Source organism: Fusarium phalaenopsidis, assembly GCF_050370095.1.
Source record: "Fusarium phalaenopsidis strain FUZ10S chromosome Unknown contig_32276, whole genome shotgun sequence".
NCBI lineage: Eukaryota > Fungi > Ascomycota > Sordariomycetes > Hypocreales > Nectriaceae > Fusarium > Fusarium phalaenopsidis.
The window spans coordinates 7,560-27,970 of record NW_028145418.1 but is presented as its reverse complement, the minus strand read 5'-3'; the positions used below and the strand labels follow the sequence as shown (position 1 = coordinate 27,970).

The 20,411-nt window shown below is 36.9% G+C and overlaps 2 protein-coding genes across 2 annotated transcripts; one reads left to right on the top strand and one right to left on the bottom strand.

The window, feature by feature from the left end:
- Window positions 1-14,216: 14,216 nt before the first annotated feature.
- LRP88_00319 (uncharacterized protein) lies at window positions 14,217-14,915 on the top strand (the record flags this gene model as incomplete). The annotated part of the gene is made up of 1 exon (XM_083237035.1): window positions 14,217-14,915. One exon carries the CDS (start codon window positions 14,217-14,219, stop codon window positions 14,913-14,915), a length of 699 nt encoding a protein of 232 aa, XP_083106926.1.
- Window positions 14,916-15,135: 220 nt separating this feature from the next.
- Window positions 15,136-19,680, bottom strand: LRP88_00318 (uncharacterized protein; the record flags this gene model as incomplete). The annotated part of the gene is made up of 4 exons (XM_083237034.1): window positions 15,136-16,890; window positions 16,955-17,907; window positions 17,997-19,056; window positions 19,342-19,680. 4 exons carry the CDS (start codon window positions 19,678-19,680, stop codon window positions 15,136-15,138), a joined length of 4,107 nt encoding a protein of 1,368 aa, XP_083106925.1.
- Between the last annotated feature and the right edge of the window lie 731 nt (window positions 19,681-20,411).

The window sequence follows — 20,411 nt, the reverse complement described above, 5'->3', positions numbered from 1 at the left end:
GTAAATAAATAATATACTAAGGATAAAAGGAATTAAGATTCTATTAAAAGGCGTTATATATATCCTCTATTAGATCTATATATTACTAAGGTATAGTTAAATAATAATTTACCCTAGCATAGTAATTTAGTCCTAAGAGAAAGATATAATTAAGGCATAGACTAGGGCGATCTTAAGGCTATAAGCTTTTATAAGTTCTTATAAGATGATATTTCCCTTAGAACCTATATCTACTATAGCCTTAATAACCCTACCTTCTAGGTTATTAAGTCTTATAAGAATATAAGGTAGTTCCTAGGACTAAGTAATTGCCTTCCCTTGGTTTTTAATTATTAATTTAATATTATTAACCTTTTAATTAATTAATTCTCTTTTCTTTGCTATAGATATAATCTTTTCTATAGTTTTAGCTTTATTTTAATAAACTTTTATAATTTTTATCTTTTTATTTAAAGTGCTTAACGTACATATATAGCGAGCCGGACAGCAAGCGAACCGGACAGCAATACTGTGCACTTAAAAATAGCTAACCTTAAATTTCTAAAAACTGTTATAAAATAGCTAAGAGCTTAAAAAGAGTATTTTCTTAAATCTAATTAAAAGAGTTATAAGTTTATAATTTTTTTATATTTTTAAAAAAATTCCTTTAATTTAAAAAAAATAAAAAACTAATATAAACAGTGCGAATAAGAAATTCTTAAATAACTTACTTATTAATTTTTTTAAAAATCTAAAAAAAATTACTAATAAGTTTTAGATTTTTTTTAAATTTTATCTAAGCTTGCTAGCTTATAAAACCTAAAATGGGATTTTTAAGCATTTTTTTAATTATTTTTATAACTAGGTGAGATTTATACTATAAAGTAAAAGTGTCTGGTTCGCTTGCTGTCCGGCTCGCTATATATGTACGTTATATTAGTTATAATAATATAATTACTAGGCTAAAGGTCCTTTATATTATTATTAGTTTAATTAGTTATAGCTTCTTTATTAATAAGGATTATATTTATATTAGCTCTCTTATTAATTATTACCTAATAGGCCTCCCCCTAGTCTTACTTACTAACTTAGACTATATTAGTACTATAGGCCTTTTAATTAAATAATCCTTACTTTTTTTAATAATATATAGCGCGGGTTTAATATAAGTAATCTATTCTATACTATTAGTAATATCTTAGTAATCCTTTATTACCTCTTTGCCTAGCTAGGGCAATAATATAAATAATTTATTTATTAAAATTAAAATCTTCTTTACTTAATATTTATCTCTTAGCTCCTAGATAATTAAAGCCTATTTTTCCTCTAGTATTTAAAACCTCTAGCTCTTCTCTTTACTAGCAATAAGTATCCTCTCTATTAGGATTAACTTCTTAATTAGCTAGGTAGCTTTTTATTCCTTAGTAATATCTTCTATATAAACCCTCTTCCTCGCGTTAGTATTAATAGTAATAGTTATAATAGTAAGCATTTAAGGCACTTCCGCTTAATTAAATAATATAAAGTCCTTATTAACTAGGATTATATTAATAAAGGTCCTAAGTAATAGGTTCTAATTATTTAAAATATCTTAATTCCCTTGCGTAACTTCCTTAGGTAATTAATTAAATCCTTCTAGGGACTTATACTTTAGTTAATAAAGGTCTAATACCTTAGGGTTCTTTTAAATAAAATTATTAATAATATTATTCTCAGGCTAGGTTAATATAAGCCTAAGCCCAGCTTTATTATACTATTTAAGCCGCCTTATTAATAAATATAAATCTAATTCTAAGAAGCATATTAACTAGTTATAAATAAGCTTCTAGACTTTAAACTTCTTAAATTAATATATAAGATTTAATAGTAATATTATATTACCCCTTTTAAAGAGAGTAGCTTTACCTTAGGGGTTATAGCTTATAATATTAGTGCTTTTATTATAAGCTAGGTTAATATAAGTATTAGGGAAGTAATTCCTCCTTATATAATATTAGTATACTAGGTAACTCTAATAATTACTTTACCTTAATCTATAAGTTATATTTATATAGAAATTCTTATAGTCCCTAGGTTAATTAAATAATATAATATTTATTTTAAAGGGTTAAGTTATCCCTATAGTTACTTACTTATTATTTTCTCTTTAAATAATTTATATAAGTTATAACTAGGTCTCTTATCTCTTTGCTAGGTTAATTAAGAGCTAGGTAAGCTATATAGTAAGGTTATTAATCCTTAAATTAGTTATCTTATTAGGCTCTTTCTTAAGGACCTTAAGGGTCTTAGTAGTCTTCGCAGAGGGATTAAAGCTTCTTAGAGGGGTTAGGGCCTAAGTGACCTTATAAGTATTATTCTTAGTTTTAAGGCGATAAGTCTTTTAAATTTTAATTTTATTTTTATAATATTATTTAATTATTTAAGTAAGATTATTATAATTTATAATAATAATCTCTTTAATATTCTTATTATACCTTTTATAAATACTTTTAATAATTTCCTTAGGTAGTGCTTTATAAATAGCTTAGGATTAACTCTAAGAGTCTCTTTATTTTTTATTGATTTACTTAAAAAGGTATTAATACTTATTTAATTACTTAATAATAGCATAAAAATTAGCTTTTAGTTATACTTTATTAAGTATCTTAAGTTTCTTCTTAGCTATTTTTAACTAATTAAAATCCTTACTTATAAAAGACTCTTTTAATTTCTCTTAGGCTTCTTCCTAATTAAATCCTTTTATAGCTTATTAAACCTCTCTTTTAACCTCGGGATTAATATATAACTTAAAAAGTGCTACTTTTTTCTCCTTAGAGATATTTATAAGCTCTACTTACTAGTTAAAGTTCCATAAGTACTTAGTTATATCTTTCTCTTTAAAGAGAGAAAGGGGGTAAAGCGGGATAGCAAATAAGGGACTAGTTAATCCTTTAGCTAGGACCTTTTGGAATAAGTCAACGAGGGCTATATTAGCTATAGTCTTATTACTGCTCTTAGCCTCTATGCCTTAGCTAGTATTATTCTTTAGCATTAAGTTAAGTCCTTTGTTATTTTAAGCTATTATTATAGTATCTATAGTAATTATTATCTAATTAATTAATTCTAAGTAGTTCTAGTCTCTATTATTTGCACTTATGCCTTAGGGAGCATAAAAGGGATTAGCTATAGGTATTGCCTTAAATATTATAAGGATTAAGATAAGGGCAATAAGGGTTTTACTCTTTATAATTATTTAAATAAGTATTTTAATAGCTAAAATCTTTTATTATTACTTTATTAGACCTCTTTTTAGTAGCTTAAGTAAGACTAAACCCTTAGTTTTATTAAGAAAAGGTATTTCTTATAAGAGCTATAAGTTAGTAATATCTCTTTTTTTTATATTTATAATTAGTAAATTCCTTTTTCTTCTAGTATTTACCTTTTACGGGGCATAAAAAGGGTTTATTTTAGTCTTAAAGTTTAGGTAGGAATTTAATTAAATAGTTTTATATACTTAGGGGTTAAGAGAGAGTAGAATTTATCTATAGCTAGTCTCCCTTATGGCTAGGTAGCTTTTAGGGTCTCCTTAATCGCCTACTTCTTATCTCTTATAGTAATTCTTAATATCTCACGTTATTTAGCTTAGTAGTAGTTATATTTATAGTTTATTAATTAGTAGCATAGGAGTGCGCTTTTTTATTTAATTAATTAGATCTACCTTTAATAATATATTTTAATTATAATTAAAGCAAGAATATTAAAATTCCTATATAGGGGCACTAGATTTATTAGAGAAATAAAATATATTAACTATAGCAAGGTTAAATGCTTTATAACCCTTTTTAAGAGATTTTTAAAATAAGGATCTTATATACTTCTTAATGAGGTATATATAATATAAAATAATAAGGGTAATTAATTAATTAATAATAATAAAAATTTAGTTAGAGAAAGAGCCTAAAAGTTATTTCTTTCTTATTAATTATAATAATAATAATAATAATACTAATAGCTAAAGGCAACTAGTCTTTAACCTTTTTCTATATATAAGAAATTACTTAATAGCCTAAAATAGCTTAGTACCTTTTTCCCCTAACTTATTATATATATTAAGTTAGTATTAATAGGGTTTATCTAGTAATTTGCGGTAAGCTTAGCGAGCCTTTTATTTATACTCGCTTTCCGCGAGAGAAAATTCAGTATAAAGAGACTAGATCTACGCGTTAAGGGTAATATTTTTATTAAAGTAATAGCAAGTAATTAGCTCACTAATAATATCTATAACCTAGTCCTATATAGTAGTTACCCGCCGCTTAAATTCCTTATAGCTCTTTAAGAGGTATTTATATATAACGGGCTGAGCCCGTAGGGGTCTTAGCTTGCACTCTCGACCAAGACCTATATAAGCTTAATAGCTAAAAGGGGCTCTTTTTATTTCTCCTTTTTTTACTTTCTTTTCCTTTCTTTCTTAGCTTTAAGATACTTATTAGAGTTATTTAGCTAGTTATTAATATACTTAGTTAGACTATTATATTATCTTAAAGCTCTATCCTTTAATAAGAAGATTAATTAATTAGGTTAATTAGTCTAGTCCCTACTTAGCTTTTTATATAATTAAGCCTAGAAGAGTAAAAGGCTCTTGCCTATATAGTAGTCAAGCTATATATATACCTTTATAAAGACCTTATATTAATTACGAGTAATAGAAGGCTCTTGCCTATATGGCGGTCGAGCTAAGTATATCCCTGCGAAGACCTTATATAAATTATAAGTAGTAGAAGTTCTCCCCCCTAAGACCTTACTACTGGAGCGATTAGTAAAAGGTCCCTTAAAGGGATAAGTATTTAATTAATTAACCCTGCCTAATAAGACGAATTAATATAAATAATTAATATAAGCAGCTTCTATAATAAAAGCTCTTAACTAAGATAGGGGCTCCCCTAGCTAAGCCTCCTAGGTAATAATATAAATAATAATATAAATATTAGAGGAACTATAAGCCCTATGCGCTAAATAAGAAACCGACCGCGAGGAAATAAGGAATTAGATTCGCGCCATCTAGTTAGCGATTATAATACTAGCTCTAACGCTGTAACTACTAGAGCCCCTAAATATAGCTAGACTTAAACCTTAATAAAGCTCCTTGCTAAAATAACTATTAATAAAGAGGAAACTAATTCTCTTAGACCCCTTATAATTTAATAAAACTTAATAAAAGTTCTAGGCCTAATAACTTAAAATATAAAATAAACTATATATTAATAACCTTACTTTTAGTAAATTATTAAATTAATTTATTTATATTTACTTTAAATTAGCTAAAATGCTATAAGTAATAATAATAGTTTTCTTTAAAAAAAAAGGCTTAAATTAGTAATTTAAACTAAGTAAATTTATAATATATTTAGCTAGCTACTATAGGGACTTAAATATTAAGTAATAAGCTCTTAGCTAGCTAGAGATAATAAGATAAGGAGATAAAAAGAGCTTTATATTCTTCCTCCCTAAGTTTAAGAGGGAGCTTATAGATAGCAGAGGAGCTAGCTAGGTAGACTTAGTGCGGATTAATGCCCTTAAGTATATAGTTAACTAAGAGCTCTATTCCTACTTTATAGGCTAGCTTAGTTTACCGAAGATATATCCCTCCTTTATTAATATACTATAGAGCCTTAGGGCTAACTTAAAAGAGCTCCGCTTCTATAACTAGAAGCTAGGCAACTAGTAAGAGCAGCGATGAGGCCTAAGCCCTAACTAAGAATAACCTAGATAAAGGTCACCGCTATTAAAGGAGGCATTTAATTATATAGATTAGGAACTTATAAAGGTTAAGAGATATAAATTAAAGCTCTTAAATAAATAGAAATATTATTAATGCGGCGAGGTTAGTTATATTATTACTTATTATACTTAATACTAAAAAAGCTAATAAGACTTAAAAGAGGTAAGGAAGCCTAAGTATAAAACTAGGGCTATAAAGAGTAAGCTAAGGAAGAAGAGGGACTAAGACCTAAGCGATAAAGATAAAACTAATAGCCTAAGCGAGGTAGCCTTGGCGGAGGAATTAAAAAATAAGTAGCTCTTAATTAAAATCGCTATTAAGAGCACTAATAGGCTTAAGCTAAGTAAGAGGAGCTAGAGGATTAAATAAATAATTAATCTTTTTATATTAATATAAGAATTAATTAAGAATATTACTTAATAGCCCTTATTAATAATAGATATCTATATTATAAAATAATTACTAATGCCCTTACCTATAAGCTATGCCTGCTGTGTATTTCTATTATCTTATAAATACTTAAGTAAGTAAATATATCCTCGCTAAGTGCTATTAAGCACGTAATATATATAGATATAAATATTAATAGCTATTATAAGAAATAAGTCTTTTTTTATATTATAATAGGCTAAGGAGATAAAGTTATTTTTAAATAAACCTAGATAAATAAAAAAGATATTATTATTTAGCCTATAAGAGGATAATATATATAATAAGCTTATATCCCAGACAAGTATGTATCCCAAAAATCCCTTAATCTCTCTCTCTTCTATTTAATTAATTAATTCTTAACCACTAAACATATCTAAATTCAATAGCGAGGGTAATATACTTCTTGCCCTTTAAGCGCTTTAAAATAACCCAAAATTACGCATCCGACGCGCTGCATTAATCTATAATATCTGCCCTAAAAAGCTAGGTCGCCGCCAGAAAGGCATACAATCTCAACGCGATTAGATTCCTAAATCACGTAAACTATCTAATCTAGAGGAATAGATCATTATTTAGTTCATTCTCGACCTAGATTCGCGAGGATTTCCCCCGCGACTGCGTAGTATTAAAGAAATGGCCAACTGATTACTCGCCGACCGCGACGCGCTACCCGTCGGCAAGCACTGGGCTTCTAACTTCATTAAGCGGCACCTAGACCTTAAGATATATTTTTTTCGGAAATACGACTACCAGAGAGCTAAGTGCGAAGATCTAGCTATTATCCGTGACTAGTTTACGCTTATGGCGAACATGATCGCGAAGTATAGCATCTAATTAGAAGATATTTATAACTTTAATGAGACTAGCTTTATAATAGGCATAATTCAAAGTAGAATAGTCGTTATAGGCATAGATAGGCGTAGAAAGCTAAAATTAGTGCAGCCTAGAAACCAGGAATAGATTATAATTATCTAAGCGATTAATATAGAAGGCTAGGCGATCCCGCCGTTTATTATTAATGCGGGCTAATATTACCTCGCTAACTAGTACTAAGAAAGTAACCTCCCGGGCGATTAGGCTATTATGACGACCCAAAATGGCTAGACAGATAATGAGACTAGTCTAGAGTGGCTAAAGCACTTTGACCGGTGTATAACCAATCGATTAATTAGTTCCTATCGTCTCTTAATCCTCAATAGCCACGAAAGTCATTATTCTATCGATTTTAAGAGATATTACCAGGATAACAACATCATCACGCTCTATATACCGCCTCATTTATCTCATCTACTTTAGCCCCTTAATATCAGGTACTTCAGCGTACTCAAGAGCGCTTACGGTCAAGAAATAGAGCATCTAATCAGATGCTCTATAACCTATGTTTCAAAGACTAAGTTCTTTCTGGCCTTCTACGCCGCATTTCAGGCCACCATGACAGAAAAAAATATCAAGTCAGCCTTCAGAGGAGCTAGGCTTATTCCTCTTAACCCAGAAAGTATAGTCTCAAAGCTTAATATGCAGCTATAGACTCCAACGCCTGCCGAGGAGGTAGCTAAACCCTTAACCCCTTAGGTCTCAAAGACCCCAAAGACCATGCTTAAGGCTCAATCTTAGTCAGAATACCTCGAGACACAAGTTAAAAGGCATAAAAGTAGCTCCCCAGAGTCAATTCTAGAAGCTATACGGTCTTCTTCTAAGGGAACAAAGATAGTTATACATAAGGTTGCCTTACTCGAGGCCAGGGTCAAAGATCTTAAATAGGCAAATGAGATACTAAGCCGGCGCCGGAGGGCAAAAAGGACTAGACTATAGAAAAGAGGGGTGATGATAGTAGAGGAAGGAAGGCAGGCAATTAATCAAATAGATATTAATGCGCAGGTAGTGGCCGAATCGTCGCGGAGTAGTGGTCAAGGGAGGTCAGCGCAACCGGGGGTTCGGCGTTATGGTGTCTGCAGCAAGCCCGGCCATAATGCAAGGACCTGTCAGGTAGTGATTAAGACATCAGGGGAAGAATATAGCGAGTAGTTTTAATTAATCAAATGGTTTATAGTGTTTTTATAGCGATTTCTATCTTTAAGGTAGAGATTTTTAGTGCACTCACTTGTCTAGTGCACTCGCTTATTATGTATGTTAACTATATATAGGCTTATATAACTATTAGGTAAATAAGCAAGACCCTAAGAGCTTTTAATAACCTAATTTACTAGGCCTAACTAATATAGTCTTTATAGGTCTAGTTTAATGCGCTAGGAAATAAAAGGGAAAATATAATAGCCTAAGAGTATTTTTTATAAGCCTCTTAGATATTAAAAAGGCCCTTGCATTAAAGAAGAGATTAAATCTAAAGGAAAAGCTTCCTAAGTACTACTATGAGTTCTTAAGAGCATTTAATTAGAAGCTTACTAATCAATTACCACCACACCGACCTAATACTAACCATAGGATCCCATTAGAATAAGGGCCTAATAGAAGGGAGAAAGAGCCCCCTTAGGGCCCCCTATATAGAATATCTCGCGAGGAATTAATTATTCTTAGAAGAACCCTGACGGAGTTACTTAATAAGGGATTTATATATACTAGTAGCTCCCCTGCCTCAGCCCCTATCCTTTTTATATAGAAGCTAGGGGGCGGCTTATAGTTCTATATAAATTACTAAGGTCTTAATGCGATTACTAAGAAGGACTAATACTTATTACCGCTTATTAAAGAGACTTTAAGGTCCTTATCTAAGGCAAAGTAATTAACTAAGCTAGATATAATCGCTGCCTTTTATAAGGTGCGAGTATAAAAAGGAGATAAGTAGAAAATAATATTTTATACTTAGTATAGCCTTTATAAATAGCTAATTATATTATTTAGCCTTATAGGCGCCCTAGTGACCTTTTAATAATATATTAATTATATGCTATGGGACTACTTAGATAAGTTCTACTTAGCTTATATTAATAATATCCTTATTTACTTAGATAAGTCCCTAGCTAATTATAGGAAAAAGGTAAAGCTAATCCTCTAGAGGTTATAAGAGGTAAGTCTATAGATTAATATTAATAAATGCGAATTTAAGACTATAAGTATTAAATACCTTAGATTTATTATTAAAGCTAGGTAAAGAATTTAAGTTAACCTAGAGAAAATAAAAGTAATCTAACTATAAGAGTGGCCTTATTTAGTTAAGGAAATTAAAAGGTTTTTAGGCTTTATAAACTATTATTAATAATTTATCCTAAGGTTCTCCTTTATTATATTACCTCTTATAGCTTTAATAAAGAAAGAGGCTATATTTATTTAATTAAATAATTACTAAATAGCCTTTAAGGAGCTTAAAGCGCTTCTTATTAATATACTTATATTAGCCTAATAAGACCTTAACTAAGAGATAATCCTTAAGACTAACTCTTTTAGATATATTACTAGGGGTATCTTTTTATAAATAAAAGAAAATAAAGTCCTCTAGCTAATAGCTTTTTTCTTAAAGAAAAACCTACTTATTAAATATAATTATCTAATCTATAATAAAGAGCTACTTATAATTATTTATTATTTAAAATACTAAGACGCAGAATTAAAAAGTATAACTTCCTTCCTAATCCTTATAGACTACTTTAACCTCTAATACTTTATAAAGAAGTAATAACTTAATAAAAGGTAGGTCTACTAGGTAGAGATATTATTACGGTTTAACTTTATAATTTAATTCTAACCTAGCAAAGAGGCTATTATCTTAGATGCCTTCTTATAATAAGAGTAAGATATATTAGAGGATCACGAGGATAACTAGATTAGAGGCTAATACCTATAGCTCTTATAGCTAAGCAAAAGGAAAGATAAGAAGTATTTAATTATAAGGGAAAAAGTAAGCTATATTTTAAAGGGTAATATAGATTAACTTAGAGATTAAAAAGTAGACTAAGATAAATAAATTAAGAACCTTTTTATTAATAATTAATTATAATAATTATAGGACTAAGGATTATAATAATATAACTAATACTAGCTAATCTATAAGGCTATATAATAAGGCAAAAGGCGGCTACCTTTATAGTAAGGACTCCCTATTATATTATTTAAATACTTAATTAATAAGGGAAAATAGCTCTATTAGTATAAGTAAATATAAGTCCTGAGCTATAAGCCGCTCTATATAAGGATTATCTAAGATATGTATAATTTAGCGCTTATTAGTTACCTAGGATGAGATATATTAAAGTCTCTTATTAGTAAATAGTTTTATTAGCTAGGACTTAACTTAGATATATAATAATTTATGCGGAATTATAATACTTATAGCTAAAATATTATCTAAAAAGAGAAATACTATAGCCTCTTAAAGCTGCTCCTAATCCCAGATTAGATCTAATTAGAGATATTTATTAACTTTATTATAAACCTCTTACTTACTTAATTAAATAATTTTATAAACCTTATAGTTATTATAAATTATCTCTTAAAGAGTATTATCCTTAAACCTATAAAAGAGATTATAATTAGTATTATTACTAAGATCTTATTATAGTGAGTTAGGGGGAAAAAGGTGCTAAGCCATTTTAGGCCATTGAGTAATTTCCTGTACGTAGAAAAAGGTCAGAGACCAGTTGCCTTCGGCCATCAGCATCATTATCACTGTCATCATGGTTAATGAGAAAGGAGCAGCTTTTGGGCTCTTTCTCTAACCAAATCTCCGTTGCTATTAATTGATTAATTGCCCTTACTATTTTATATTGTGTTTGCCTCACCGAGAAGTGTGTGGGATCCTTCTTTAGAAGTCTTTAAGAAAAGTTACACGACCATATAAACTGGCTGTGGTTGGTGTGTTCTGTTCCTCTAATAAAATAGTATTTTATTTAATACTATAGTATCCCTAGGGGAATTATAATAAATAGAGAGACCTAATTTATAAGCTAAATATAGAAGAGCTTTGTAAGCTACTTTGTATCTAACGGAGGCTATTAATAGCCTGGCACCCCGAGACTAATAGAGCTATAGAGAGGGCTAATTAAGAGGTTAAGAGATATATTTATATCTTCGCTACCTATGTATAGAATAACTAGGATAAACTCCTGCCTATAGCAGCAGTGGCTATTAATAACCGTCTAGTAATATCTATAGGACTAAGTCTATTCTTTCTTATGTATAGCTATAACCTAAAACCTATCGAGATTAATAAATAGCTCTGACCGGATGGGAAGTCGCTGGTAGCTCGGGCTAAGTCTATTATCTAGAGACTAAAAGAAGCTACTAAATAGGCATAGGCCGCGATAGCCTTAGCGCAAAAGTAATAAGAGGAAAACGCAAATACCTAATAGTAACTATCTAATTAGTTTAAACTAGGAGATAAGGTATAGCTATAACTCTATTATATATATTTAGACTAACCCTCTAGGAAGTTTAACTAGCTCTTAGCTAAGTATATTATCCTTAAGACTATTAAATTATATGCTTACCGCCTTAATACCCCCCTAGGGATCTATAATATATTCTATATTTCCCTCTTATAGCTAACTATAGATAACTTATTGCCTTCTTAGTAGTCTAATAACTATTAGCTATTTGCTATATTAATAAATAATAGCGAGGAATATAAAGTTAAGGAGATCTTATAAGTTAAGAAGGTATATAAGTAATAGAAAGCCCTAGTAAAATAGATAGGCTATATAAAGCTAATATAGGAACTACTTAATCAAATGGTTAATATAGCAGCCTTAGCACGCTATAAGGCTCAGCATAGCAAGATAGGATCTAAACCTCCCCCCTAGAAGAGGAGAGGAGGGGGATATTATAACGGGCTAAGCCCATGGGGGTCTTGGCTTGCACTCTCGACCAAGACCCACATAAGCTTAACAGCTAAAAGGGGCTCTTTTTACTTCTCCTTTTTTTATTTTCTTTTCCTTTCTTCCTTAGCTTTAGGATACTCGTTAGAGTCGTTCAGCTAGTTGTTAATATACTCAGCTGGACTGTTATATTATATAAGGTCTATCTTGTGATAAACGCTTACTATTTCTTCTCTAAAAGGGATATAAAGTATTTAGACTATACTCCATAGTCATATAGGAATATAGCGGGGATTATAGTATCTTCTGCTATAATAGTCCCTTAGGTGCTTTATAGGGGAGTCGCTTTTAGACTATTATAGAGTTAAGGTAGCTTAGCGAGTAATCACCGGAGCTAGGGCTATATCTAGGCGTACTAGGGGTTTTAGATTAAGGGATAGTTTATCTTTCTTAGTTAGGTTAATATAGTCCTAGAGGTCTTTATTCTTAGCTTTAGTCTTAAGGGTTTTAAACTAAGTAATCTAGTTATTGTTATTAATAAGTTTAATTATAGTAGTATTTAATATTTATTCGGCGAGCCCTAGGCAATCCGTCGCGGTTAAGGTATATATATAGATCGGTAGTTCCCCTAGCGAATAAGACTCTTAATTATCAGAAAGTAAGGTCAAGCTAGAATTGTGTGTTTTTTATTGTTCCTCGTTCCTAATTGCCACAGGGGCTACCCATAAAGGCAGCTCAAGGTCCGGGGATTCGCCGAGACTTTAGCGACCTTTTGCCGGCTCTGACTAATCATATTGTACATGGCCATGTCTAACAGATCAAGTAGAATAGTTATAGGTTAAGAGATTTTTAATCGGCATGCTTGTCTGATTGGTATGTTTATTAAGTATGTTATATAAAAAGTATTTATTATATAATAATAAGTATTAAATAAAATATTTAAAGATTAAATAAAACTTATAACTTTATTTATATAATTTAGCTTTAATTAATTAATTATATTAATAAAAATTTATTAAATATCTTAAAAACTAAGATTAAACTTAATAATAATTAAAATTATATTACTTAAGTCTTATATATTTAAGTTTAAAAAGCATAGATTCTTAATATAAATAAATCTAATTTAAGCTAAAAATAAAATATTATCTTAGATCTAAGGCTTTATAGAAACATATAATCCCAAAAGTAAGCTTATATAAGCACCTTAGCCTAAGCTTAGCCTCTTCGGAGACGTCGTTAAAATTAAGAAAGAATCCTCTCCCAAATGTCCTTGGGCCCTTATCTTCCCGAATCTCGTTTTGAGGTCTAGGGTACAGGCTGTGATAGCAAGGACACCTATTGTGACGATCGTAACTAGAGCAAAGGATCTCTCCGTCTCCAAACGCCGCTTACATAAAGATCTTGGTTTCATCCCCCCTTGGGTCATACGAGTCCAAATGTAACATCCTTGGGATGGCCGTCGATGGCTAGACTTGAAGCAAAGACCACTCCTCGAGTCTCAAACTCCTAGCTTGCGCTAGAGCAAGGTTCCCAGGGTAAAAGTGCCATTACACGTCAACTCAGCATAATAAAAGCCTGGGGAGTAAGTGAGCAAGCCTAATTTCCATAACCCCGTGGCGCACCGGCTAGCCCTATTTCTGGTTATGCATATACCAATAGGACCAGTGAAGCTGTGAGAGTTCACGCCGCGTCAGTTCCGCGTAGTTTCTAGGGTCGAATAGGAGACCTAGAAAGGCCGAGGTAAGCAGTTAGCCTGCAGGGGTCATACGGCGGTGCATGCATAAGACAACACGGAGCTACACAATTAAGGACTAGCTTGACCGGTGAACTCTAAGCCGTTAGAGAGCCATGAATCTGGGTCGGCTCTTTCCGGTGGTCTTACAGGGGTAGGCAAGAAAGAAGAATGTCATCGACCTTCCAAGGGCAAAATCTAACGACGGCGATAAACCTTCAACAGTTAGTTTATTGTCTCGGCAGATGTAAATTGTCATGATCTCTTGTCGGCATCTGCACAACCTGAGGATTGGCCTCTCGGCAGATTGCCTTGTATCATATTGTATTCTCGGCATATGGTACCCGGGACAACACAGCATATCAAAGTAAACCGAGTTCTCATGCAAGTACTGCTTTAAACATCTATAAAGCTGTCATGATCGCGTCGTCCTGGAAAACTTTCAACAGCAACACCTTTCTCGACTTCGTTGTATTACCTACTCAAGACTCCTTCCACAAGCCCTGCTCCATCACAGCACACTCCGTCATCCTTGACAGCCATCATGAAGTTCACCACTGCTATCTCTATGATCGCCGCTTTTCCGGTCATCCACGCCTTCAACGTCCATGTTAGGAGCAGCGATGACCTGATTGACGTCGGAGACCTCGATCTTTTCTCTCATACCTGGCAGGCCATCTACTCAGCCGCCGGAAACAAGGAGGCTGTGACCATTGGCCCTCCCGCCATTGCAACCCAGAACAAGCCTTGCCACTTCAATGGCCACGCCGACCACTCTGTTACTCTCACTATCGAGGGACATTGGGATGATGTTGGTGGCAGCAAGCATGAATACCGCGACGCCTTGGTTGAGGTAGCGTGGGAGTCACTTCAACGACTGGCTGATCAGAACTCGTACAACATCTGGAAGGACTGCTGCGCCGAGACCATCTCCACCAACTGCCCAGCTGTTGGTCCCAATGGATGCGGTGCAACAAACTCTTGCCATTGCCCTGACGGACCGGACTCCCGATGCCGCACCCTCACCAAGGGCCACAAGGTTCCATCCCTCATGAACGTCTCCGTCACCAAGAACGGCGCCATCACGGTCAACTCTCTGAGGATTGCCCTCCGATCTGATACCAAGGAGCAGAAGGGTGCCTGTGGTGCTGTTGAGATTGTTGCCAAGGCTGTCTCCTCGTTCCTTTTCCCCCCTGCCGTTGCGACCCTTGTTGGAACCGGTATCGATCTTCAGTGCGCCTAGATCAACGCCACAGTCACATGTGTCTGAACATGCCATTCCCCTACGAGCGAACATTCCATTCTACAGTACTTTTTTACAGTATTAATTCCTGTATCTTCTCTACTTCTATGAAGCCTATTCTCGGATGCTGAGGAACCATATTAGCACGCTTGTTAAACAAGACCAGAGACTATATAGAGTTATTCATTTACATATTTACATGCTTCTATATGCTTCGTATCTAGCCATACCAGAACGAGTCCCATGCCTCCTTGCACAAGTCATCCCGAATCTGCCGCAGCAACTGTTGAAACTCAACTGGCTCCTCTCCCTCAATCATCACCTTGCCATCCTTGACACCCTTCCATCCCTCAATAGGCACCTTGATGTACTCATGGTCCTGTCCACAGAAGTGACGACAATTCAGGGGCTCCCCCTTGTTTGCAGCTTGTCTCTTCTCATAGCATTCCTCACAGAGAAATCCGTCAAAGCAGATCAAGCACTGATAAGCAGACCTATCCCCCCACCAGCAAAAGTGCTTGTTGGGGATACAAGGTCCGTCACAAGCTCGGACGAACTCTCCGAGGAGATCTCCTTCATTGGTTGGCAACTCCAGTTCCTCTTCATCCGAGTCTTCTGCAGCAGGCTCTACATTTTCTTCAGACTCTTCAGACTCACTTCCGGATTCATCTCCTAATCCGCCACCCTCACTTTCGTCCTCTGGGTCAGGGGTCAAACGACTGAATTGAGCCGAGACAAGAATCCGAGCCATTCTGATGAGCTTGTCTCCATTCTTGACAGCCCCAGCCATGATAGACAAGGCTGTTGCAAGAAAGCTCAGGTTAAGCGAATCGTTCCATCCCACTTTGTCGCCCAGTGCATTGATGCAATTGTCGATAACACCTTGAAGGTTCTTGTGGGCCTCTCTAGCAGGTCCCATCTTGAGATACATGCGTGCCATGGTAACCAGACGCAGGAACAAAAAGGTGCCATAGTAGAGAGAGACATCTAGAGGAAGAGGCCTCATCAGGACACCTTCAAGAGACTCGAGAAGTTCCCTCTTGACCTCTGGGTCGCAGGACTGTCGGAAAAGACGGTAGATCATCTCTGACTGGTGACCGACAGCTCGCTGAAGAGTCGACTCCGGGGGTTCATCCGTCACAGCATATGGCCAACCTGTGGATCCACTGTCGAGGACCTCATCAAGAACCTTTCTGGCCGCCGCAGGATCATCATGAACCTCGAGATGAGCGACTGCAAGGTCACAGCGTAGAGGAGCTCCTGCGTTGACGTTGTCAAGGTACTTGATCGACTCCTCATACATCTGAATGAGGAAATCCGTCTCGCCAGCCTTGATAGCGGCGTCTCGAATAACGCGATGTCGATCAGGGCCCATGGTTTCGTGTTGCCAGGCCATCCATGTCAATCTCTCCAAGGGACTCCATTTCTTGAGAATGTCCATGAAGCCTTTTCTTTCTTGGTCCTTGGAAAAGATAGCGATTTCTTCATCGAGGACGTCACCAATCGTCAAGCCGTTAGGATCAACCAGTTTGGCTTGCGTATAAGTCTGAGCAGCCGCCTCAAACTTTTCCAGCTTGACTTCGATTCTAGCTTTCGTGACGTTGGACCAGCGTTGGATCCAAGGGGGCATCGAAGAGTCAAGGTTCTCGATGCAGAGATTGGCATACTCGTAGGCCTTTTCGGGATTTCCTTTAATGAGGATACGTCCCATGGCTGCATAAGAGTTGACCTTCTCCAAGGGATCCTCTGCTTTCTCAATGGCTTTGAGACACGTTGCTTCAGCTGGTCCGTAGTGTTTAAAGGTGAGAAGAACCGTAGAAACAGCACGGTAGCCGGATGCTCCCATCTCAATGTCTTCAAACAGATCCTCCAAGGCTAGAGAAGTCTGTGCTGGAGACAGAGGCTTTGAGGTATTTCCAACAACGTCTCCAAAGTTCTTCTTGGCTTGTTCAATAAGTCGACCGTTCATGTTGCTCTGCTGCCGTTAGTTCTGAACGTCAACGAGGGCATAAACTTACAAGCTGCAATGCATCTCTCACTCTGTTGAACCGCGCAACTTCCTCCTTAGTGTTGATCGCGTTGTACAACCCCTTGAGGTGAGCTTTGGCGAGAGGAACCAGACAGTTTCGAGGATTCTCTGCCAAATCAGCCCACCACTCAGCAACCTCCCGACTGAGGGTAACCTTGAGCTTTGCCCACCGAGAAACCTTGTCAAAGGCGTCATCAGGGAAGATGTCCTTGTATGCAGCTTCTTGCTGCTCCAACAAGGTGGCATAGGAGTACTTGTTGCGAAGAGCCAAGCCAAATGCCTCCATGACTTCAACCTGCTCTTCAGCCGAGTGCTCTTCGAGCTTGATCTGTCTCCAGTGGCTGACGAGATACCGAGTGGCATACTGTCGCAGCGACGGAATAACAGTGCTATCCTTGCGGGCCATCTTGGCACAGTCAAGGAACAGCTGTCTGTGTGCCTCGGACGGCTTCCATCTTTGAGTCTCTTCCTTTCGAGGGGCCTCACGGAAGAAGGATCTCATTGAACGCTCATGAAACTTGACAGGCAGCGTTCCATCATCGTAGATGGCATCAGGGGTAGCATCCTGGGTCTTCTCGAGCTGGTTCACAGCAGTGCCCCAACCTCCTTGAGACTGGATCTTTGCTCGAGCCTCTGCATCAGCTCCAGGGTCTCCGACTCGGATAAACTTGGTCAGGGGTCGAGGAATCCCTTCAATATCGGATTCACCTCCTTCAGCCCAGCAGCTCAGCAGGGACACCGCTTCGTTGAGGGACAATGGGCGGAAAGCATAGGCAACCCAGTGAAGAAGTCGGTTGACAAGAAATCCATGGTTGGAGGCAAGATGGCGATAGCACTCTGTAAGAAGAGCTTCGTAAAGATCATGAAGGTCCCCTGGCAATGGCTTATTGAGGCTTCGAAGAACAGCACCTTCGCGGCCAAGATCATTCAACTGGAGCAACATGTGCTCAGCGTAGAGCATGTCTAAACTGTTAGCCAAGTCATACAATAGATGGACAACTTACTTGGTGCAAACTCTTGAACCTTGTCAGCAATTCTCTGCTTCACGTAACGGCCAAAGCTGCGCAGAGCACTCAAAGAGTTGAGACGGTTCCAAACTAATTCCTTGAGGTCATCCAACTGCTTCCCCTTGTTGACCTCGATGTTGAGAACAGAAGCCACCTCGGATAGCTTGGGCAGAACATTTGGTCGAGATGTAGTGACAATAGAGATCCTCAGCTCTTGCTCCTTGATAATCTCCAGAAACTCGATCAGCGTGTCCATGTCCTGCAGCTCATCGATTCCGTCAAGCATGAGGTACAGGTGATTCTTGGAATCTTTCTTGAATGCAGGAGCCAAGAGCTTGCGCATCAGATCATCCCAATTGCAGACATTAATAGCAACGTCATCTTTGAGCCACTCCTTGTTGATGAGTTCGCAGATTAGTGCATTCTGCTCGACAACCTGATTGATGACGGTGATCAGAGCATAGATGAATCTTGAAAGACTCTGACTCTGCTCTTGAAAGTAAAAATGAGCCGCACAAGTATGCTCTGTATCCTTTCGGGCTTCCTCGAGAAACTTCTCGTACACGGTGGCTCCGATATGACTCTTTCCCGTTCCAGGTTCACCGGTAATGGCCAGAAGAGAGCGTGACTCCTGGGCCATCCATTCTTCCCACTGTGCCTCGTTAAAGATCCAGTTACAAGTATCCTTGACAATGGTGTCCTTCAGGATGTGATACTCGTAATCTTCACCCTCAACTTCAGGCAGAATGTTGCGGATACGCTTTGCGGATGGTGGCTTGCTTTGGTCGACAACCGCGGTTCTTCGCCGCTCACCGCCCTTTTCCTCCTTCTGCTCATTAAACGCCTTGAGCAGCTTGGCCATGTCGTTTCGGATGTTCTCCGTAGTGTCTCGAATGGATCCCATGACCTCCATTTGCTGCTGGAGCATGGCGGTGTGCGAATCTTGGTTGTTCTTTAGCTCCTGGGACATCCGCTGAAGCTCTTCGGTATTCCCCAGGATGGCAAACTCTGTGGCGTTTTGGAGGCGTGCAAGTTTCTTGTCCATCGTCTTCCGAGCGCCCCCAAGTTCGCTATCCTCGCCATTGAGGAGGTTGGTGATCCATTTCTCTGTAATGGTCAGCTCCGTTCATTCTGGTATCTCATGACTCACTGAATCGACCCAGCTCAATGTACTTGTGTGCATAACCACACATCTTGAGAAAAGACGTAAACACATCCATCAGACAGTTTTGATACGCCTTGTACTGGGGCAGTCTGGTCTCCAGAATGACAATCCGCTGCAGGAAGCTGTTCATGTCCTCAAAGAACACAACAACAACATCATAATCTGCAGAGACTTGGCGGCACGCCTGAATGGTCAGCTCATTCTTCAAAAGATCATAGTACTCACCCCTAACATGTAGGTAATGGCAGTGCCGATAGCAGCAGCAGGAGGAAAGGCTGGAACAGCTGCTGCAATAAGCTGCTGAGCCCCTTTCTCAATGTAGTCGACATTCGTCGCAAAGAGTGTCCTCAACTTGTCCACTTTCTTCTCATTGTGTCGAAACTTGTGAAAATTATTCATCTCATAGGTCCCCTGTTCAATCATGGCCTCCACATTGTCAAACTTCTTCTCAAGGTCGAAACCCACAATACCCTTGTAAGCTTTGAGGGCATCTTTCCACAAGTCGGCAACATCTCGATTGTCGTCCTTGAGGTCGTCTGGAAGGTTGGGTTTCTCGGGAGCCATTGTATCTGACCAACACATGACCATTGACCAACGCATCGGGGAGCAGAGCAGTTATAACCATAGCGGTCGCAGCGGGGTCAGCCCTGTTGGATCAAGGATTTGTCGCACTAGTCTCCATCCAAGTGTCACGATTGGTGCGACTGTGATTACCAGGGTGAAGCTGAACAGCCTCTCCGCTAACATGCAGGTCACTACTACAGAGGAAGGCTAGATCACTTGGCGATGATGAGTTGTTCGAATCTTACAACCAACAAGAGGATAACCGGAATCATTCGATATGAGGTCACGACCCTCACAGCCCTACAAGGACACGTCCGGCATCCGCGTATACCCTGCACGTCTGTGGAGTGAGGCCACGCGTCCTCTCATTGGATGACCTATTCCTGGGTCTGGACCGCCGATCTTTACGATCGCGTGTTACTAAGCAGGATGCATTTATCGGCAAGTCATACGTGCACCGCCGGCGGTGCAAATAAGATCACGTGATATATCGCACCGCCGGCGGTGCAAATAAGGGCAACGTGGCATTATTGAACGGGGATAACACCCTTCGAATAAGGCCCTTAATTTAATCATCAATAGCTTCTATCACCCCAATTTAATGACTAGTAGTTTCTGCATTATTAATTCTATCTACAATCTCTTTTCCCTGCTCCAATGGATCTAATTGCGGCTTCTTGCTCCTTCCCTGATGATGCCCTCCCCCCCGAGGGCGAATATCACAGCCGCGA